Source organism: Xenopus tropicalis, chromosome 2 (genome assembly GCF_000004195.4).
Source record: "Xenopus tropicalis strain Nigerian chromosome 2, UCB_Xtro_10.0, whole genome shotgun sequence".
Classification (NCBI taxonomy): Eukaryota; Metazoa; Chordata; class Amphibia; order Anura; family Pipidae; genus Xenopus; species Xenopus tropicalis.
The window spans coordinates 145040234-145056476 of NC_030678.2; the positions used below are offsets into that span (position 1 = coordinate 145040234).

General features: G+C 38.0%; 1 protein-coding gene across 2 annotated transcripts; it reads left to right on the forward strand.

Moving 5' to 3' along the window:
• Window positions 1-615: 615 nt before the first annotated feature.
• Window positions 616-15567, forward strand: LOC100145274 (uncharacterized). Of its 2 annotated transcripts, NM_001126753.1 has the most exon segments (13): window positions 685-743; window positions 979-1076; window positions 3246-3372; window positions 3851-3922; window positions 7053-7137; window positions 8116-8204; window positions 8396-8438; window positions 9878-9966; window positions 11912-11972; window positions 12444-12532; window positions 13101-13158; window positions 13951-14000; window positions 15385-15567. In NM_001126753.1, coding segments are annotated over 11 exon segments (837 nt in total). In that variant the 5' UTR covers window positions 685-743; window positions 979-983; the 3' UTR covers window positions 13982-14000; window positions 15385-15567.
• Window positions 15568-16243: the final 676 nt, after the last annotated feature.

Here is a 16243-nt window from a genome sequence, read left to right on the forward strand (position 1 = left end):
AACTCTAAGGGGCACATTTACTAATCCACGAATACGAATCCCGTTTTTTCGTATTTTGCGTGATTTTTTCGTCGCCGTCACGACTTTTATCGTATTTGCGCAACTTTTCTGTCGCCGTCGCGATTTTTTCGTATTAAGCAATTGTAAACGGCGGAAAAATCAATCCGATTTTTCCGCGACGGTGACGAAAAAGTCGTGGAAAATATACGATAAAGTCGTAACGGTGACGAAAAAGTTGCAAAAATACCGATCATTACAAAAAAAACGCGTTCGGACGCTTTCGGTCCGTTTGAGGATTAGTAAATCTGCCCCTAAGTCAAAAAAATAAATAAAAATTTAGTAGTAATGTTGCGAGACTCTGTTTTATGGTAACCATTCACAAACAAAAATGTTCTTTTCGCTTTCTTCCCTGGCACAAACACAGAAATACATTACTGCTAGCAATAGACTGGGCAGAGAGACACGGCAGCTGTAGCGCAATTGCCAGCACCCATACAGCGGGCACGGCAAATAAGCCTCTTTTAATTGCATCCCCGCCAAATGCCAGCGCTGCTAGCGCCACTGATGTACTTATGTACTGAGCTCTGGCGCCTGTGCTAATATCGCGCAGTGTGTGCGTAATCTCGCGAGATCGGGCTGCTGCGGGATTAAAGGGCTGAGCCGAACGCTTTCAATCAGCTTTGCGGGACGTGGAAATAGCGCTTCGGATTTTGCTGCATTAAGAAAATCGGGACTTTTGGCCTGTATGTAACATGTTTGAGCCCTAGGGTTGCTGTATAGCAGACTCGGTTCCTTGTCCTTGTGTCTGTATGTAATGTATTGGGGCTGTAGGAGCCGCCTCCGTTACACGGTTTATACTGTCTCTGGGGTGCGGGAAGCAACGGAGCCTCCCGGTGTAACAAGTGTTCCTTAATGTACAGCAGTTTCTCGTTGTTTAATAATATATATATATATATATATATATCCGGTTTTCCCCAGGCAATATGGAATCTGATGATCGTATGCAATGCCCATATGACAAAAATCATTTGATTCGGCCCAGCAGGTTTCCCTATCACCTTGTTAAATGCAGAGAGGTAAGAATTGTGTTTGGCTGGAAGTTTCCATAGAACGGCTTTAGGTATAGGATCCCTTATCCGGAAATCTGTTATCCAGAAAGTTCTGAATTACGGACAGTCCATCTTCCATAGACTCCATTATAAGCAAATAATTCTAATTTTTAAAAATGATTTCCTTTTTATCTGTAATAATAAAACAGCACCTTGTACTTGATCCCAACTAAGATATAATTACCCCTTATTGGGGGCAGAACAGCCCTAATGGGTTTATTTAATGGTTAAATGATTCCCTTTTCTCTGTAATAATAAAACAGCACCTTGTACTTGATCCTAACTAAGATATAATCAATCCTTATTGGTGGCAGAACAAGCCTATTGGGTTTATTCAATATTTAAATTATTGTTGGCAGACTTAAGTTATGGAGATCCAAATGATGGAAAGATCCCTTATCCAAAAAACCCAGGTCCCAAGCATTCTGGATAACAGGTCCCATACCTGTATTATTTATTTATTTTTGGTCTATGTCAGGGGTCCCCAACCTTTTACTTGTGAACCACGGTCAAATGTAAAAAGAATTGGGGAGCAACACAAGCACCATAAAAGTTCATGGAGGTGCCAAATAAGGGCTGTGATTGGCTATTTGGTAGCTTCTATACACACTATCAGCTTACAGGAGATCTTGTTTGGTAGTAAGTCTTGTTTCTATGCAACTAAAACTTGCCACCAAGCCAGGAATTCAATAATAAGCACCTGCTTTGGGGCCACATGTTGCCCACTAGCCACTGGTTGGGGATCACTGGCCTAGGTTATGAAATTGGTTTGCTGTGTCGAGCTTTTAGGGCTTTGGCCTCTCTAGCATTTTCATTGCTGCTTAGTAGCAAAGTTTAAATCAGGGGTGGGCAAACTTTTAGGCTCAGGGGCCACATTGACTTTTAAAATTTGACAGACAGGCCGGGCTGCTTACATTCAGTCTTGACACCAAGTCTCTTGCGGAGTCAGGATTTTCTGAAAGACAGAAGCGTAAGGCTTGCTGTTAACTTTTCTGAAGGCATGAGTAGCAATCTGGCACTGCAGTCTCTGTTAGGAAAAGCCAGACACACCAATCCTCGGCAGGCCGGATTAAAAAGACCAACGGGCCAAACGTGGCCCATGGGCCGTAGTTTGCCCACCCCTGGTTTAAATTATATATTAGCCATAGGCCTAAGGGCAGTGGCAAATTCAAGCATTTTGTCCTTGCAGCAGTAACAACATGGGCAAGGGGCAAAATAATCTTGTATGTATGTATATGTATGTATATCTTTATTTATAAAGCGCTACTAATGTACGCAGTACTGTACAGAAGAATACATTAATACAAAAGGGATTATTAAGATAATAATAGATAAATACAAAGTACAACAATAAATACAGGTAGATACAAGATAAATACAGTTGCAATAAGTTAAGAGTCAAAGACACAAGAGGATGGAGGTCCCTGCCCCGTAGAGCTTACAATCTATATGGGAGGGTAACTTATAGACACAAATAGACAAATGCAGTATAAGTGCTGTAGGTCACAGTGGGTGACACTACAATATAAGTGCTGATTCCCAGATCAGGTGCTGGGTGAGTGCTCCAAAAGGTAGTCTTTAACTTTAGTTTTAAAAAGACTGAGGGAGGATTCTCTCCAGAGGAAATCAGGGAGGGAATTCCAAATGTAAGGGGCAGCAAGGCAGAAAGGTTTAAGGCGGGAAACAGCAGTAGTAGTGGGGCGCAACCAAACTATTGCTCTGCGAGGAACGAAGGAGTCGGCCAGGAACGTATGGAGACACAAGGGAAAAGATGTAGTGAGGAGCAGAGGAATGGAGGGCTTTGAAGGTTAAGAGAAGGAGTTTGTAAGATATTCTTTAATAGGAAGCCACGATAAGGCCTTTAGCAGGGGAAGGGCCTGAACTCTCCTGGATGAGAAGAGGAGAATTCTGGCAGCAGTATTTAATACAGACTTTAGGGGGAGAGATTGGAGTTAGGGAGGCCGGTTGGCATTTGCCTAGAAGTGTGTACATCTGTGAAAAAGCATTAACAACTATGTTTTTAGCAAGGTTTTTGGATTGTAATGATTCCCTCCCTCATTTGTTTTTCCTCCTCATTTGTTTTTCCTTCTCGTTTGTTAAAATGTGCACATTACAAAACTTTTTTTTTTATTCCAGAATAATCGTGCAGCGGCTAAAGAGCTAGCAACTTGTCCGTACAATGCTCGCCACAGAGTCCCGAAACAGGAGCTTGATCTGCACATGGCCAGCTGTGAATACAGAGTGGCTATGGAGCCTTTGACTGGTAAAGTCTACCTTCTGAAGCACTTTTCAGTCCATAGCTAGGTTATTGTTTACCTTGAACTGGGTTCCTCCCACATTGGGACTGAACTGCTAGGGAAAAAAAGTTGGACAATTCAAAAGCAGAAAGGCTTGATACCCAGCAAAATAATTGAGTTGTATTTATCACTAAATTACACTGCAAATCATTAATTCGACTATTTAAAATGTTATTCTTGAAACAATAAATGGAATGGGTAATAAGGTATAGGATACTCAAATACATTGCAAATCACAATACTATAAGTTTGTGCCAGGGTGGTTTTTCTGTGTAACCAATCGTACCAGACTAATTTAATTTTCTTTTGACCCTTTAAAATAAAATATTTTCTGTACAGTTTGATATGCACTACGTATAATGTAGCTCCTCTATGATTGCATGACAGATTTCTTGTAATAAGGAATATATCTAACTTGTTAATGTGTATTTTTACATCGCAAAGCTGACTTTTCAAACATGGTGGCGGAGAAGTCAACATGGCAATGCCCCCCTTGTGAAGAAGTCTGGGAAACTGGTAAGATCTCCTTATATCTTCTGTGTTTTTTCAGCAATGAAATGTGTTCTCTCTGTCTGGAATTGGGTTAATCCCTAATAGAAATATAGTCCATTTTGTGGCAGTTCAATGAAGGCCCAATAGCTACCTGCTGCTTAAATAAGTCTTGTTGCTGTGCCAGCCAGGGGTCTCATATTGCAGGGAGAGGCAGGCAATTCTTACTACTGTGCACGCCCTTTCATTGGTCCAATTGGCTGGCATGATTCAGCCAATCAGATCAGATATGCAAATGAATTGAGCATGTGCAGTATCTATGCCTGTTCTTCACGCAACTCCTTACTCCACTTGTAAGGTGAGAATGACATGGACAGGAGCTTATACAGGTGGGTGAACCACCTATCATGGGCAGAGAATAGGCCTAGAGATCTATGCAGAATGACCTTCAGAGGTAGCTATTTTGAAAATGATCTATTTTTTTAATTAAACCAAATTGAAAATATGATTTAAATAAGTGTATCTATAATTAAAAACCCATTTAATGTAAGAATAGAAAGTTTACATTCTCACCACTTGATGTCACCGTTGAGTAAGCGAATATTCATAAATGAAAAAAGTCCATTTGAAATAGTCCAAACGAAAAAAAAACATGTAAGTTCATACAAATTGCACACTTAGTTCCAGAATTGATAGATACACAATGTATCATAAGGCAACATCTGTTACAAATAATGAAAAATGCATTGCACTTAAATTGTAACATAATTTATAGCAATAAAAAATACTTAAAACCAATGCAATTGTGTCTAATTGCCTTTTTTCTTTGTCTAGAAAATCTTAGGTGAAAACTATTTAGGTAAACTAAAAGCTTGGCCACTTAACCCTCAAGGTGCCACACAGTCATAAAATCCAATATGCCTCTCTTATATCTGGCCATACCCTGGATTAGAGTGCTGCATATTACATAACCTGGCTTTTTGCATTTTTATCCAAAGGGTCAGAGGGGCTCAAACCCTCCTTTAAACTTCTCCCTCTATATAACTATAACTAAATCTTGGCTTTTGGGGCAATTCTTTAAATAAATTGTCATCACTAGACAGTATAGACCAGTGGTTCTCAACCTTCCTAATGCCACGACCCTTTAATTCAGTTCCTCGTGTTGTGGTGACCCCCAACCATAAAATTATTCCTAAGCCCAATATGTTTTTTCCATTGGTCTTAGGCGACCCCTGTGAAAGGGTCGTTCGACCCCACAAGGGGTCCCGACCCACAGGTTGAGAACCGCTGGTATAGACCAATGCTTCAAAACACCCTTTTGCATGTGTTTTGCTTCTGCCCCATATCTGCTAATTTAATACATGTCATCACAACAATCTTTATTTTTTTAAGATAATTTCCTGTTCAGATTACGCCTCTTCCTGATCTAAGCTCAGGGCCCACCTTTTAGTATCATGTATCAATTTTACAGGATATTGCCTTTCCAAAAATGTCATACTCGTCAATCATCCTTCCTCTTGGGCATGTCAATATCTGTGCAAACCACCCTTACTATCTGTGATTTTGGAAATGATTCTAGCAAGTGGCTTTGGTGGTTGGTTGTACAAAATAGTGTTCCAGTCGGCTTCACTTGAATACAAGTTTGCAGTTTATCTCCTTCCTTCTACACCTTGACATCTAGAAATTCAATGCTGTCTTATATCTGTATACTTTTATGTCAGCTTCACTATCTAAAATATTTTACACATTGACAATAAAACACTTATAGAATGCACTGTATTTTCTAAACAATGGGTGGCTTAAAATGACATCACTGTCCCTGTATGCAGTATATAAAACTGATTTTCAAACTTAAGTAGTTTTTATATAGAATACAACTTAACAATAGTATAAATTCGACAGAAGGCCCTTTTATATCACATTATCAATAATCCATTTCCACACTGCTGGCTTTGATGTCATATTGGCAGCATTTCTGAGGGGAGAGTTTATAGTATATGAACAGTCACATTTTCAGTTGTATTCTGTTCTTGATAAAAGCCCTAATGTGGCCAAAACTTTGCATACACAAGTATGCTGAATAAAAAGTGCTTATCCATATGAACTTTATATCCTAAAATGAATCTCCGATTAAAAGGAAACCATGATAGTCTATCTCTAACTCTTAGGGGCAGATTTATCAAAATGTGAGATTAGAGTTTACCACAGAAAGAAGTACCTGCTTATTTATTCCTATGGAATTTTTAGAAGTGTATTTATCAATGGGTGCAAATTAGAGTTTCCCATTTAATAAATACAGTTCCCCTTAGGAGCCATTTCCCAACCACCTGAGGTTTACAGAGTAATTTAATGTCCAGTTTGGAGCACTCTGCTTCAGAGTGACCTCAATTTACAGAATCTTTAATGAGGAAATGTAAGGGAGGGGTTGAATGACTTTGATCTAAAGAGGTTGGGTAATGGTTCCTGCAAGTCGGTATCATGAGTTCCTTTCAGTCTGTAGAATTATGAATGTCTGTCTGTTTTTTACATTAGCATAACTTTTTCTTCATAGTACCCCTATTGACCAAGCATGTACCACCAACTGTAGTTAGAAGGTTCTGTGGATTTGTTTAGAGCGTTAGTTGCATTATCCTTATTGTCTTCCTGCCACTAAGATTATTTGGTGGTGTTTGTGGTTTAGTGTATTTTGTAATATTTGGTTTTGTCTTTTATCTGTACATCTGCGGTAGGCTCAGATGCACTAAAGTAAGCTTGTATTTTTCTGTATTATTGTATGGGCTAGGATTTCCTTCAGTAATCTGACTACACTTATTCTCATAAAATATGAGAATTTACCACAAAAATAATTGGCAGGCCATGTAGCCTATCGGTGTTTAAATCAAGAAAGGGGCATCTTTCAAAAAAACCTTTCAAATAACAGAATTTATGTTGATGGTACAAATCTGGCTCAGTTTGTTGGCTTGAGAACTGCAGAATTAAAACCCTAAACTGAAAAATCACAAAATTTAATTACTTCAGTTATTTTCTGTTTGGAAATTATTTTTCTATATTGGGTGTTCTAATATATCAGTCAGCTATTGGATAATTTATTTCTCCTGTAATTAAAAGATCAACTGGTAATGCAGCCAGACCTATTTATGGTATTTCTATTTTGCAGATGAGGATCCCGTGTCAAAGCCTAAGCCTTTTATATTAAATGAGTTTGCTCCTGCTCAGCCTTATAATAGGTCTGAAGAACATGGGTAGGTACCTGTTAAAGGAAAACTACCCCTGAAAATGGCAGGTGTCTGTACAAATACATTGCATAAAACAGCCCATATGTAAAATGCTACTTCATATAGATAAACCATTTAAAAAAAAAAAAAAAAAAAATATATATATATATATATATATATATATATATATACGAAAGCCGCACTCGCAGGACTTATGAAGAACAAAAAATTTTTTATTTTGTTGCCAAAATGTGAACTTTTTGCAAAAACATTTGTGAGGAAACCATAAATACTGTGAATGGCGGGAAAATCAAACAAAGAGGTGAAAAATTCACAGTATTTATGGTTTCCTCACAAATGTTTTTGCAACTTTGACCCAGGCAATTTCAACACTTTTCTCGTGAGTGCCGGCGGTCTCTCCATTTATTTATATATATATATATATATATATATATATAATATATATATATATATATATATATATATATATATTTTACTAGTGGTATCTGCCATTGGACAATTTTAAATAGAAAATTTAAGTACTAAGGGATGTCTCCTGGATGGAACGATTCACTGGGCACACAAACAATCCAAGGGCACGCATAGATGTTATGGTGCATCAGCCAATGAATAGACAGAGATTTGTGTTACTTGCACTTTGTCCTATTACAGTTAGAGCTGCATTATTTCTTATCAGGTGATCTCTGAGGGAGCACACAGAATTATAAAAATTGGGTAATTGTGTGATGTTGTCCCACAGACCTGTTTTACAGTCTAACTGTACTAGGCCTGTCAAAGCATATTTTTGAATGGTTGCCATGGGTTATTGGACCAGAGTATTCTTCTTAAAGGTGGCCATACAGCCCTCATACAGCCTACCCGACCAATTTGGCCCTAGGGCAAAATGATCTGATCAGTCCAATATTATGTACCTTTATGGGGCTATATGGGGGAAAGATCCAACTTAAGTTAGCTGGCTTTTTATCTTCTCTTTGATTTGTTTAGATATTTGCCCTATACTGAGCTAAGCAGCGACCGCAGACCTAAAGTCCAGCTTAGTAACTCTGTCAAGCAAGTTAAGCAGAATCAGCCTGGTAAGGAGAAAGCACGGTTGGCATTTTAGAAGACTGATTACTATTAGGATTTTACCCACAGCCAAATAATTTAATACATGCCAACCCTGTACTCATATGTGCAGTTAAAATTTATTGTAATGTAGTATTTAAATTATTAGCTGCAGTTGCACAGTATTTTTCAGATCTTTATGTAATTTTGTTCCCTCCAGAACCGGAGCCTTTTACGTCTAGTAATTGCAACTATAACCCACGGTAAGTGATTTCCTGTATGTGGGAACATTTTCCCACAACAATTCTGTGTTTATCTAAAACTGTATAGTGAAGCTATTGGATTACCTCTGAAACAGCAACAGTTTATTTGGGCTTTTGTTGGTAAAAATGTTGGTGTATATGTTATAGGATTTGATTTTATAGATATACATATTATGCTCTGTTAGAGCTATAGATGTGATTTTGTGGATGGTATATATTGTGGTTATAGCTATAAGTATTTTGGGCATTTTTTATTGGTATAGTTGTTATACTAATAAATGCAGTTGCTGTTCTAGGTAATATGCATTAGCTTTTAATATATGTGTAGATATGTTATGTTGTATCTATACCCATAAATATTATGGGTAGTTAAAGAATAATAGTATTTAAATGTTGCTTTTTAGCTATACATATTTGTCATGGGTATAAATATAGTTTAGAGAAGATATGCCATAGGGATTGACATGCAGGTGTACATTATTTTTGTCTATACATGTTATGATGTAGGTATAGATGTATTTTATAGTGGTATCCTGTTGTGTAAATGTTTAGTTTTAGTTCTACACATTGTGATAGGTATATTTTTAGGTAGGTGTAGATATAATAGTAATAATAGTAATGTGGTTATACATGTTATATGGTAGTAATAGGCAGTAGTAATGCAGACAATTACTACCTGCAGGGCAGGGTGCAAAAAACAGGCCTAATCCACCCCACACATCACTAGCTTTTTGCCCTGCAGATAGAATTGCTGCAGGTCTCTTTGGGGATCCGCATCTAGGCAATTTGTAATATAGCTAATTTTTAGAATGTGGCTACAATATTGTGTTATAATGGACACAAGTACATTTGCTTAAGTTGATATTTTTCATCTGGTTTTTGAGACACTGGCAGTAACATTAGGGCATAGCTTACAGGGTGCATATAACTATGACTATCTGCATTTACAGATTGGCGCTCTGCTGAATTATGGTGCATATATGTTAAAATAACCACATATATTCATAATCTGAAGTAGGGTTGCCATGTGGCCAGTATTTCACTCTAGCCAGTAACATAAAAGCTGCTATTACACATTTATTGGCAATCTATTTGCCTATTTTGAAACCCTTCTTGTTCTGCACTCTCTATGGCAGCTGCCTTATAAGCCTGCCCTACCTGCCAAATCCTTGCCCAATCTGACCCTTTATGTCACTGCCCCATACTTTTTTTTTTTTTTTCTGTTCTGGTGGTATGTTTTAGGACAATCCTGAAGCATAGAGAAAGATGTTTGAAGCAAATAAGGGATGAATAAATTGAATGTAAATGAGAAAAGTATGTTTGCCTTCTAAGCTCTTAAATGAAAAAAGCTTTAAAGTAACAAAATATTTCAAGAGTGTTGTTTATCTTAATAGCAACTTGTAATCCTTACTGCTGTAATGTAAAATGTAATTTTTCAGATCCAATGAACCAGCCAATCCAAAGCAACATACAATGAATGGCTACAAACCTGTGACTATAAATGCAAACCCATGGTGCAGGCAAGCAGGTAATGGCAGAAATATATATGGTGTAGGCAAGGGTTTAGACCAGTGATCCACCAACCAGTGGCTGATGTTGCTCACAACCCACTTTGATGTTGCTCCCAGTGGCCACAGAGTAGGTACCCATTTTTACATTTCTGTCTTGGAGGTACAAGTTTTGGAAGCACAGAGTTTTACTCCAAGCAGAGCTACCTGCAGGCTAGCAGTCCACATGTGCCAATCACAGCCCTTAGTTAGCATCTCCAAAAAGATGCTTGTGTAAACAATCCGTGTGTAGCTCATAAGTAAAAAAGGTTGCGGATTCATGGTTTAGACCAGTGACTTGTGAGCAACATGTTGCTCTCAGTACCCTCAACTAGTGCTGGGCGGTATGGCCAAAAATTTATATCACGGTATTTTTCAAAATTATATCGGTATCACGGTATTTGACGGTATTTTTTTTTTCCCCATGCATGATTAGGTGACCCCCCCCGCCACCCCAAACACCCCCAACCCCAAACACCGCCCCACCCCACCCCAAACACCCCCCCATCCCCTTCACATAAATATAAATTACTGGCCAGGCAGCCGCAGGCACCCCCGACAGCTCACATTGGTATCCGACTCTGAGTGATGCGTCCTAGCGACGGCGCTTTTGTAGAGTGTGCGCGCTGACGTCACGCGTGCAACCCGGAAATAGTAAGAAAAATTGCCAGGAGGCGCGCACACCGGTATGCCGGTATGTTAAAAATTTATATCATTTTTTTTTTTAAAAAAACGGTGTTCGGTTTATACCGGTATACCGCCCAGCACTACCCTCAACCCAGGTAGTTATTTGTGAATTCCTCACTTGGTGGCAAGTTTTAGTTGAATAGAAACAACATTTACTACCAAATAAAGCCCCCTGTAAGCTGATAGTGTGCATAGAGGCTGCCTAATAGCCAATCTTAGCCCTTATTTGGCACCTCCATGAACTTTTATGATGTTTGTGTTGCTCTCCAAGTTTTTTTACATTTGACTGTGGCTCACGAGTAAGAAAGCTTGGGGAGCCCTGGTTTAGACACTCGGGTCTCTGCTAAAAATATGCATTGTAATCTCGGCTTTTATAAACTGGATTTACTGAACCCTAATTGTCATGCAAAGCGGAGTCTCCTTAAATTAGGGATACTTTCATAATTGTCATGGTATAGCTTTTAATGCTATATTACAAAGTGTGTACTAGGAATAATTCATAAAACCTGTGGGGGCAGCCTTGTCTGTTTTATTATACATGATTTTATTCATGCAAAAACAGCTAACACAGCATCATGCAAGGCAGCTAGTGCCTTTGCTATTTAATCTTTATTTTCATGTTAGAGAGCTTTTTTTCTACCATTCTGGCATGGATGTGTATTGAGCAGTGCCTGCAATTTTATTGAGCCCTGTAAGAAGAACTTACTAACCAAAACTAAATCCAGCAGTGGATCAGTCACCATCTGCAGACAAAATGCCTTGTGAATGGAAGGCAGCATCTTCAGTTTGGAATATTTCTCTACTTGCTAAAGTACAGTACCATTTCTCCAGAGGTCCACACTACTAGCCCAAAACAGAGCAGTGGTAGCCCCATAGAGACATGAAGTGCCTATCCTTTTTAGGCTGCTGAAAAAAATGGCTGCAGCTTATTAAAGCCCATGTTAGGTGGCTGATGGAATTATGACTGTTATGAGAGAAATGACTTACCTAATGTTTAGGTAATGTTGAAAAACAAAAATTGCTCTTTTAAAAATGTGGATTTCAGTACAGGACTGTGTGAAGGACACTAGTAACTCATGCATTTTGAGGTCCAAAAGCTTTTTGTCAATTTTATATCATATTTATCTATTTGTTGCACACATACATAGAAATTGGTATTCTGTGCAGTCTTAATCTCTCTAAATCAACTTCTAATAAGCAATAATGTGATGTAATTATATAACATTTGTTTTCTAACAGGAGGGTCAAGAGGAGCTGCCGCTCCAAAGTGGGGTGCTAATTCTTCAGATGAGTGGCCAAGGTATTAAGAATTATTTCGTAGCCATTGGAAGTATGTGTTCATTACAGATGTGGTTTATTCTAACACATTTTATTTTACTGTTTCAAGCATTCTGGATAGCGGGTCTCTGATATGAGACCCGTTATTCAGAATGCTTGGGACCTTGGGTTTTCGGGATAAAGGATCTTTCTGTAATTTGGATTTCCGTACTTTAAGTCTGCTAAAAAATTACATTAAACCCAAAAGGATTGTTTTGCCTCCAATAAAAGTTAATTATATTAGTATATCTTAGTTACGATCAAGTACAAGGTATCGATTTGTTACAGAGAAATAGGAAATCATTTTCTATTTGATTAAAATGGGGCCTATAATGGGGAGAGATTCCCATAATCCAGAGCTGGAAACAGAAACATTTAAATTAAAAAAAAAAAAACATTTTTTTTTAATGAATGTGATGTGCTGCAAATAACAGATCTCCCTTTAATCCATCAGAAACAAAGAATTTCCTACTCAAAAGACGCAGTTGGTGAATGGGTACAAACCTGTAGCAGCAAATGCAAATCCATGGTGCAGGCAACCAGGTAATAAAAGAAAAATCTAGAACCAATGTTTGGCTAAATGATGTAGTACTAGAAAATCTAATTTACACCCAGCACTTTCTGATCAATCTAACCTGAAAATCAGTCAGTGGTCTGAAATACATCTTGTGTGGTCCCACAACATTACAGCGCTATTAAATGGCACTTCTAATATTCTTAGCTGATTCAAATAGGAAAATTACTGTATATGATGTGCATCATATTTCTCTGCTTTATCATTATCTTCCCATGCTGCAGAGTTGTAAGAAGTAATAGGCAGTAGTTAGTTTCTCATACAAAGGCAGTTTGCTTTAAGTCATTAAATGCACACAAATAGAAATTTCTTATACGACTCAAATAAAGCCTACAAAATTATGCATTGCTCCCGGTGTACATCACACCACTTTCGGACGTCACATTATCAAAAGGCTAAACATAGAGGTGCAGAGAGCTGCACTACATTATTGTAAACAATTACCAAATATTATAATAATTTGGATATCTGCATATCATTCATTCTGTCTGAATTCTTTAGCTATTGTGTTAGTATTGAGAATTTGTTTTTTCGCAGGAGGGTCATCTGCTGCTCCAGAACAGTTGGGTGTTGACTCTTTGGAAGAGTGGCCAAGGTAGTGTTAAGTAAATTCGATTACATAAATCAGTTAGATGTGTAACTTCAAGCTGTGTCGTCATTTGTGTCCTTATTGAAACTCATTAGGCTGCTATGTAATGTAAATGGATCCAGCAGGGAGTCCTGTTTTCTTTAGGGTGGTTAAGGAGTGAAATTATTGTTGGCATTTTAGGCTGAGGAAGGATATCATCGGTGACATCCGAGCAGGCTCCACACTATTGGCTATCCTAGGGGCCTGACCAATTTTAGGGGACCCTTTTAATTCTAAATTTTTTTTTTCCTGTAACCTAGTTAAATGAAAGCCCCAATCAATTCCTTCCTTGAAGATTAAAGCAGGTTTATCTTATAAATTCATTATTCCACGTTTTAGATATTTTTGTTCCCAGAGCTCTAATGTATCCTGTAGCAAACCCAAGATGGCAAGAGCACACATTTTGATCACCACAAGTATTGAAGCAAAAATATTTGCAACCAGAATGGAATATTACTAGTGTTGCGCATGGATGCATTCCCCTTATGAAATGATTTCATGCTCTTGACTACAATACTCTTCTGGTTCCAAAATCCATGTGCCTCTCAGGAAGGTGAAACAATTGTCCATAATTCCAAGCATTTTAAAGTGGATTTACTAAAATCTATATTAAATATTTAAGATGTGGCCCTTCCACTGCTACTTAATACACAGCATTCCTGCCTACCATTGCTGGAGGCTTTACTGTAGCTGGACAGAGATATGTGCTGTAGTATTTGCATAGGAGCAATTGTAACATTTGTATGTCTGTCCTTACAGCCTTGGACACCAGCCACGGATTAGGAAGTAAATCTAAACATTAAAAACAGGTGAGGAGATATGGGTGGGGTATAAGAGGGTGGCAATACAGGTTTATAATATGTATAATATTGTATAAGTGAGGTCAAAACTGTGCTGGTTTGATCTATACTGATTGTTAAAGGGTAACTCCGGCTTTCAAACCAAAATTTGTTAGAGCCCTACAGAACCCAGAAACCCCTAAAATACCTATCACTTTTTGAATAAACAAATTACAGTATGAATAAATACAATTTTTATATGCTGAAATCCAGCTGCATAATTATCTTTCTGCATGATTTTTAATGATCAGCAGAACAGGGGGGCCAGGCTTAGATTTAATTTCATATTACATTAAAAAGCATGAAAAGGCAGCGTATCTTTTTAAATGTATATTGAAAAGTTGTTTGAATTATGTTTACTCTTGAAAAAGCTTATGTTGTGTTTGGATGGAGTTCCCTTTTTAAATATGCTTAAATCCTTTGCTCTTTACCTGCTAGGGGAGCATGAGAGACATATGACCTCCACCCTCTAGGAGGCAGGGCACTTGAAAATTAAAATGAGCACTGTGCAAACTCCATTACTTTTCTGACCATTTATGTAGCAAATCTGAACAGCAAAAAAGTCAGATATCTGAAGAAAAGACCAGACTGGTGGAAACTTAGTTCTTAGTACTTCCCTTGCTGTCCTGTTACCACCAATTCCAGCAGCTCACTGGTCAAGTGTCCTCTCTCCTGTAGGGTAGAACTTTACTCTCCTGTGGGGTACAAAAGATGTATAGTGGTAAAGTTAGTACTGCTCTGCAATTGCTACTGTTATTCAGATTACTAGATACATAGTAAGTAAGTTGGGTTGAAAAAAGACATACGTCCATCACGTTCAACCATATCCATCACATTTTACTTTGACTGCTAGCAATACCTGGAAACTGATTTTGGATTTTATAGAAACCGTTACCAGTTAGGTGCTAAAGGCACAAAATGGGCAACCCATACTGCAGCCCTATATTAAAGGTACAACCTTGTAAACAAACCTTAGTATCTACCAAGCTATTGTATGTTGTGTGCATATTTTAAGCAGGTGGGTTGCCAGAAGCTGAAACTGTTGTCTGTATTATAACGCTACTTTTCAAAAGAGGAAATGTGCAGAAGATGTCTAAAATATAGGATTTGTGTGCTAAGAATGTACTCTGCTTGTTAAATAAAAAATATATAAAGTCTCTGTGGAGTGAGATTGAAATTCCTTCCCCCCCCTCCTTATAGTTTCTCCTTGTTGTGCTTGAGGACACTGACCAGAGGGATTTTATTTATTATCCTGAACTCTAAATCCATATACATATGAGTAATTACTGTCACTGTTCGGTATGGTCAGTCTTTCAAAACTGAATATTTATCTACTTTTTTTTTTTTTTTTTAGGACTCCTCTGGACCTGTTAATGACTTGTCTGACACGTGGATTTTTAAAATGTTAAGCTGCTATTTTATACTTTATACCAACTTTTTTTAATAGCCTTGTTTTTAACATAAAGCATTGTTTTTATATCACTAATGATACATATTTACTTGAACTTTTTTAACCAATAAATGTTTTATATATTCAGTTTGTTTATACTGGTCTGGTGTTCTTTCCTGTAGCAACGTAAGATATAAGTTAAGGTGACCATACACGTGAAGATTCATTTGACTGGCAAGGTGATATCGGATTGACAGGATACAGGCTGTCAGGATGAGGACTGCATCAACATGCTTAAGCACTCATTGCCATGATGGGATATTTAAACCTGCCCGACCTCTGGCTGATTTTCAGCAAGATATTGTTCAGGCAGGCTCATCTGAGGGCCCCATGCACTGGCCGATAAGCTGCTGACTCTGCTTTTACTGGTCCTGTGTATGACCACCTTTTTCAGATTCAGTTATCTAGAGCAGGTCATGGCATGCATGTATAGTTCCACCAGTCCAAGACATTTTCCCCTTACATTCTAGAACTTGGTGCCCGTACTGCTAATCAGTGTAGGCAGAGCTGTATACAAAGCTACAAAGTAGGTCAGTTGGTGTTACTTCAGAAGTAACATTCTAAATAATTCCTCCCTATGTTGTCAATTAGGAAAAAAATACATTTATAAAAGAATATAGATCAATAAATATCTTTATGGATATAAGAAAAACCCACTGTGTTGAACTATCTGCAGGGCACAGTTATCTGCATTCACAGTGAATGCAGAACACCTGATGTTGGGCTGCACCTCTCTGCACAATGCTTTGTATTAGGGCTCCTG

Bases quoted from the DNA above. Each gene is read 5' to 3' on its own strand.
- LOC100145274 (XM_018091090.2), top strand. From the start codon at position 984: ATGGAATCTGATGATCGTATGCAATGCCCATATGACAAAAATCATTTG. The intron at 7,138-8,115 runs GTAGGTACCTGT...TGATTTGTTTAG, and splicing joins AATAGGTCTGAAGAACATGG to ATATTTGCCCTATACTGAGC. The intron at 11,973-13,950 runs GTATTAAGAATT...CTGTCCTTACAG, and splicing joins TCTTCAGATGAGTGGCCAAG to CCTTGGACACCAGCCACGGA.